The sequence below is a fragment of the Nicotiana tomentosiformis genome, chromosome 9 (genome assembly GCF_000390325.3).
Source record: "Nicotiana tomentosiformis chromosome 9, ASM39032v3, whole genome shotgun sequence".
Taxonomy (NCBI): Eukaryota; Viridiplantae; Streptophyta; class Magnoliopsida; order Solanales; family Solanaceae; genus Nicotiana; species Nicotiana tomentosiformis.
In genome coordinates, this window is record NC_090820.1 from 31,104,107 (window position 1) to 31,110,995 (window position 6,889).

General features: G+C 43.5%; 1 protein-coding gene across 1 annotated transcript; it reads left to right on the forward strand.

Moving 5' to 3' along the window:
- Positions 1–362: 362 nt before the first annotated feature.
- On the forward strand, positions 363–794 carry LOC138898551 (uncharacterized). The gene has a single exon (XM_070184626.1). It carries the CDS (start codon positions 363–365, stop codon positions 792–794), a length of 432 nt encoding a protein of 143 aa, XP_070040727.1.
- The last annotated feature ends 6,095 nt before the right edge of the window (positions 795–6,889 follow it).

Here is a 6,889-nt window from a genome sequence, read left to right on the forward strand (position 1 = left end):
CGGCACAGGTAAGTGATAGGCCTGCTATGTCCTCTGAGGCTTTGTTGAGGTTGGATAAGTTTAACAAGCTCTTTCTTGTTTATTTCAGTGGTACACCTTCTGAGGACCCACATGATTATCTGGACCGTTGCCACAAGGTGCTGCGCAACATTGGTATAGTTGAGACCAATAGGGTCGATTTTGCCCTGTTTCAGATGACTAGTTCTGCCAAGAGATGGTGGAGAGATTACATGTTGACTAGACCAGTTGGGTCGCCTGCACTTACCTGGGATCAGTTCTCACAGCTATTTCTAGAGAAGTTCATTCCTTTCACTCTGAGAGAGGAGTACCGCAGACAGTTTAAGCATCTTTAGCAGGGTAGTATGACTGTTACCCAGTACAAGACTCAATTTGTGGACCTAGCTCACCATGCCACTATCTTGCTTCCTACTGAGCGGGAGAGAGTGAGGAGATTTATTGATGGGCTCACTTTCATTATCAGGCTACAGATGGCCAAGGAGTCCATAAATGATATTTCTTTCCAGACGGTCGTATATATTGCTAGACGGATCGAGATGGTTCGTGCTCAAGAGAGGGGGTCGGTGTCTGATAAGAGCCCTAGTCATTTTGGTGGTTTCAGTGGTGCCTCATCTGGAGGTAGGGGTACTTTTGGTAGAGGCCATCCTTCCAGGCCATTTCAGTCAACGCTTCAAGCATCTCACAGTGCTTCAGGGAGTCGTGATCCTTATGTGCCTCATTCTGGACAACCAGCCTACAGTGCACTATCAGCTCTTATCAGTGCACCTCCGATTTAGAGCTATCACCGTGGTTATCCATCCCGTTTGGGTCAACTTCAGTAGCCATAACAGCAGGATGGGTGTTTTGAGTGTGGAGGTACTGGTCACATCAGGAGGTTCTGTTCGAGTTACTGGGCGACATGCCACAGCAGAGTTCTCGTGCCATGGTCCCGTCATCGGTTGCTCCACCGCCCGCTCAGCCAGCTAGAGGCAGGGGTTAGGCAGCCAGAGGTGGAGGTCAGGCTGTTAGAGGTGGAGGCCAGCTAGCTAGAGGCAGTCCAAGAGACGTAGGTCAGAGTTGTGGGCCCCAGCCCCGATGTTATGCTTTCCTAGCTAGGCCTAAGGCCGAGTCATCTGACGCCGTTATCGCATGTATTGTTCCAGTTTGCCTTATAGATGCTTCAATTCTATTTGATCCGGTCTCTACTTATTCCTACGTGTCATCCTATTTTGCTTCATATCTGGTTATGCCTCGTGATTCTTTGAGTGATCATGTGTATGTGTCCACGTCTGTGGGAGATTCTATTATTGTAGATCACGTCTATCGCTCGGGTGTGGTTACTATTATGAGTCTTGAGACTAGCGTAGATCTTCTACTTTTTGATATGCTAGATTTTGATGTTATCTTGGGTATGGATTGGTAGTCACCTTATCTTGCTATATTGGATTATCACGCCAAGAAGGTGACCTTAGCCATGTCGGGGTTGCCTCGATTAAAGTAGAGAGGGACACCTATCCACTTTACCAACAGAGTTATTTCTTATGTGAAGGCTCGATATATGGTCGAGAAAGGATGTCTAGCTTATTTGGCTTATGTCCGTGATTCTAGTACGGAGGTTCCTTCCATGGATTCAGTACCAGTTGTTCGTGAGTTTCCAAAGGTGTTTCCTGTAGATCTGTCGGGGATGCCACTCGACAGAGATATTGACTTATGTATTGATTTGGCTCTGGGCACTCAGCCCATTTCTATTCCACCATACCGTATGGCCCCGCCGGAGTTGAAGGAATTGAAGGAGCAGTTGCAAGATTTGCTGGATAAGGGATTCATAAAACCTAGTATCTCCCCTTGGGGTGCGCCCGTGTTGTTCGTGAAGAAGAAATGTGGGTCGATGAGGATGTGTAAAGATTATCGGCATTTGAACAAAGTCACTATCAAGAACAAGTATCCGTTGCCGAGGATTGATGACTTATTCGATCAGCTTCAGGTTGCCAAAGTGTTTTTGAAGATTGATATGAGGTATGGCTACCATCAGTTGAAAAGTAGGGCATCTGATGTCCCTAATATGGCTTTTCGGACTCGATATGGGCATTATGAGTTCCTATTGATGTCATTTGGGTTGACAAATGCCCCAATATTTATTGATTTGATGAACCGGGTGTTTAAGCCCTATTTGGATTCTTTTGTGATTGTATTCATTAATGATATCTTGATCTAATCCTGCAGTCGAGAGGAGCATGAGCAGCATCTTCGGATTGTACTTCAGACTCTGAGGTATAGTCAGTTATATGCCAAGTTTTTGAAGTGTGAGTTTTGGTTAGACTCAGTCGCCTTTTGGAGGCATGTTGTATCGGCAGAGGTCATAAAAGTGGATCCTAAGAAAATTGAGGCAATTCAGAACTGGCCTAGGCCTACTTCAGCTACAAAGATCCGGAATTTCCCGCCGGTTCATGGAGGGGTTTTCATCCATAGCAGCCCTATTGACTAGATTGACCCAGAAGGGTTCCCCATTCAGATGGTCGGATGAGTGTGAGTTGAGCTTTCAGAAGCTCAAGACTGCTTTGACTACGACGCTAGTGTTAGTGTTGCCCACAGGTTCAGATCTTACACGGTATATTGTGATGCATCTCGTATTAGGCTCGGTGCAGTATTGATGCAGGATGACAGGGTGATTGCATACGCGTCACGGCAGTTGAAGGTTCATAAGAAGAATTACCATGTTCATGACTTAGAGTTGGCAGCCATTGTTCATGCGCTGAAGATTTGGTGGCACTATCTTTACGGTATGTCATGTGAGGTATTCACGGATCATCGGAGTCTACAGTATTTGTTCAAGTAAAAGCATCTTAACTTGAGGCAAAGGAAGTAGTTAGAGCTGTTGAAAGACTATGATATCACCATTTTGTATCATCCCAAGAAGGCCAATATGGTGGCCGATGCCTTGAGTAAAAGGGCTATGAGTATGGGTAGCCTTGCATATATCCTAGTTGGTAAGAGGCCACTTGCATCAGATATTCAGGCTTTCGCCAATCAGTTCGTGAGGTTAGATGTTTCAGAGCCTAACCATGTTCTAGCTTGCACAGTCTCTCGGTCTTCCTTGTATGAGCACATCAGAGAGCGTCAGTATGATGACCCACATTTGCTTGTCCTTAAGGACACGGTGCGGCACGGTGGTGCCAAGCAGGTTACTGTTGGGGAAGATGTGGTTTTACGGATATAGGGACGTATTTGTGTGCCCAATGTGGATGGACTTCGTGAGATGATTTTTGAGGAGGCCCATAGTTCCCGGTATTCTATTCATCCGGGTGCCGCAAAAATGTATCAGGACTTGCGGCAGCATTATTGGTGGAGGAGAATGAAGAAGGATATAGTTTCATATTTAGCTCGATGTCTGAATTGTCGGGAAGTAAAGTACGAGCATGGTGGTTTTCTTTAGAGGCTAGAGGTTTCTGAGTGGAAGTGGGAGCATATCACTTTGGATTTTATTGTTCGACTCCCACAGACTCAGAAGAAGTTTGACGCGATATGGGTCATTGTGGACATGTTGACCAAGTCGGCACATTTCATTCCAGTGGCATTTAGCTATTCTTTAGAGCGGTTAGCTGAGATCTACATCTGCGAGATCATTCGTCTTCACGGTGTGCCCATGTCTATCATTTCTGATCGAGGTACACAGTTCACCTCGCCCTTTTGGAGGGTTGTACATCGTGAGTTAGGCACGCGGATGGCGTTGAGTATAACATTTCACCCCAGACGAATAGACAGTCCGAGTGCACTATTCAAATATTGGAGGATATGCTTCGCGCTTGTGTTATGGATTTCATTGGTTCTTGGGACCAGTTCTTGCTGCTTGCGGAGTTTGCCTACAATAACAGCTACTAGTCGAGCATTCAGATGGCTCCCTATGAGGCATTATATGGGAGGCGGTGCCGTTCGCCAGTCGGATAGTTTGAGCCGGGAGAGGCTCGGTTGTTGGGTATCAATTTAGTACAGGATGCCTTGGGTAAGGTCAAGATTATTCAGGATCGACTTCTCACCGCTCAGCCTAGGCAGAAGAGTTATGCCGACCATAGAGTTCGTGATGTTGCATTCATGGTTAGAGAGAAGGTATTACTCCGGGTTTCACCTATGAAGGGTGTGATGAGGTTCGTAAAGAAGGGCAAGTTGAGCCCTAGGTATATCGGACCCTTTGAGATTCTTGAGAGAGTGGGTGAGGTAGCCTATAGACTGGCATTTCCACTTAGTTTGTCAGAAGTACATCTGGTGTTCCATGTGTCCATGCTCCAGAAGTATCACGGTGATTCGTCTCATGTGTTATATTTCAGCTCAGTCCAATTGGACAAGGATTTGACTTATGAGGATGAGCCGCTGGCTATTCTAGCCTGGCAGGTCCGACAGTTGAGGTCTAAGAGTTATCATTCAGTTCGAGTGCAGTGGAGAGGTCAGCCGATCGAGGCAGCCACGTGGGAGTCCGAGTCTGACATACGGAGTAGATATCCACACCTTTTCACCAATCTAGGTACCTTTCTATGTTCGTTCGAGGATGAACTTTTATTTTAGAGGTGGAGAATGTGATGACCTGATAGGTCATTTACAATTTTACCCTACATTTCTGTGTTTCGAGACCTCGAATAGCTCCATTTAGCCTTCCTCGATTTGTGTGCACAATTCGTGTCTTTTTCGGAAAGGGTTTTATGAGAAAAATTGATGAAAATGTGAAATTGTGATTTAAAACTCATTTGAGTTGACTACGGTCAATATTTTATGTAAATGAACTAGGGTCAGTATTTTGACAATCATGGTGGGTCTGTATCATGATTTGGGACTTGGGCGTATGCCCATAATCAAATTCGGAAGTCCCTTGCTTAATCTAACATAATTTATTGAAAACTAGAAATTTAAAGGTTCAAAGAATTCCTAAGTTTAACCGTAGGTTGACTTTGTTGCTACCGGATTGGATTTTTGTTCTGGAACTTGGTATAGGTTCATTTCAGTATTTATGACTTGTCTGCAAAATTTGGTGCAAAACATTATTGATTTAACGTGATTCGGACTTCCGGTTGTAAAATTGCATGTTCTTGAGTTTCTTTAAAAATTTCATTTGTTTTGGTATCCTTTTCGTGGTTCTAGGGGTTATTTTGATGTTTTGATCGCGTGAACAAGTTTGTATGATATTATTACACTTGTGTGCATGTTTGGTTTGGAGCCCGAGGGGTTCGGGTGAGTTTCGTATAGGCTACGAGTGATTTGGGACTTAGTAGAATAGTTGATGTCTCTACTGTTACTGGTGCTCTGCTGCAGGTCTCGCATTTGTGAGCCTCACGTTTGCGAACAAGGCTTCGCATTTGCGAGCATGGGCTGATTGAGGGAATCTCGCATTTGCAAGGTGAATGTTCGCATTTGTGAACTTGCTATTGCCGTTTTTGCGAAGGCATAGTCGCATTTGCGACTCAGCGTGCTCCCGGGCAACCTTCGCATATGCGAAGGGATGGTCCGCATTTGCGAGGGCATGGGTTCGCATTTGCGACCAAAACGTCGTTTTTGTGATGACTGACCTTCTGAGAAGGGTTCGCATTTGCGACCTCTTTCTCGCACTTGCGGTGTTCGCAAATGCGAATAAGATATCACAATTACGACAGACGCAACTCGGTAAAAGATGGGGGAAACGGGATTTAGCTAAACACCCTAGAGGCGATTTTTTCAAGATATTTTCTTCCTAAATTCATTGATAAGTGACTTTAATCTATTTCTTTTCAATTACCCTTGCATTTCATAAGATTTCAACATTAAATCTAGGATTTTTATGGTAGAAATTAGGAATTTGGGTAGAATTAGAGATTTTTATAAATTTGAGATTTAGACCTTTAATTGAGGTTGGATTTTAAAACTAATTACATAATCGGGCTCGGGGTAATCTGGGTTTGGTCCGAATCTTAGGTTTTAACCAAGCGGGCATGGGGTTGGCTTTTGTTCACTTTTTGGGAAAAGTGTAAAAAATTTAACTTTATGTATTGTAATTGATTTTCCTAGCATTATTTGATGTTATTGAGTCGATTTTGGTTAGATTCGATTGTTTTGGAGGCGGATTTTAGAGAAAAGGCCCGGTTGAGCTTTAGTTTGCTTGCGGAGCGAGGTAAGTGTTGGGTTTAACCTTGATTTGAGGGAACTAGGAACCCTTGAGCTATGTGCTATGTGAATTACATGTGTAGCGGCATATATGCGAGGTGACGAGTGTATATACGCTGTCAAAATAGTTGTTTTCATGATGTCCCGTATTTCATTAATTATCTTATTCCATTTCGTGGCTGTTACATGCCTTAATTGCTTTCTATGTTGTAACTTGTTAGTTGTCATCTATTTACTCTTGTATTGAAATGCCCGTTCCTTCCATAATTCCATGATTAATTGCTACTTGCCTTACTTGTCTTACTTGTACACTTTAATTGTCATATAATTGACTCGTGTTGCTTCTTTGTATTAGTTATAGCATTCCTTGATTTGGTATGAGGTTCCTTTATGGCTTTGCTTTCATATTCTTTAATCGTAGAGATTCTTGTGAATTAAGTTGTTGAGTTGATTACATTTATTGATTTTATTTATGGATCGGGTTGCAAACTGCAATGGGTGGAATAAGGGAGGATTGATATTGATATGGTGGGATCGGGTTGCACGCCGCAACGGATTTTATGTGTGATTTTGATATGGTGAAATAAGGGAGGAATATGATATTTATTCTGATTATACGGCGGGATCAAATTGCGCACCGCAACGAATTTTATATGTTATTCTTGATATTGATATGGTAAAATAAGGGAGGATTGTGTTTGTATGGTAGGATCGGGTTGCGCGCCGCAACGAATTGTGTGTTTTGTATTCATTGTTGTATTGTGTTAGC

Excerpts from the sequence above, each read along its gene's own strand:
- LOC138898551 (XM_070184626.1), top strand. The coding sequence starts at position 363 with ATGACTGTTACCCAGTACAAGACTCAATTTGTGGACCTAGCTCACCAT.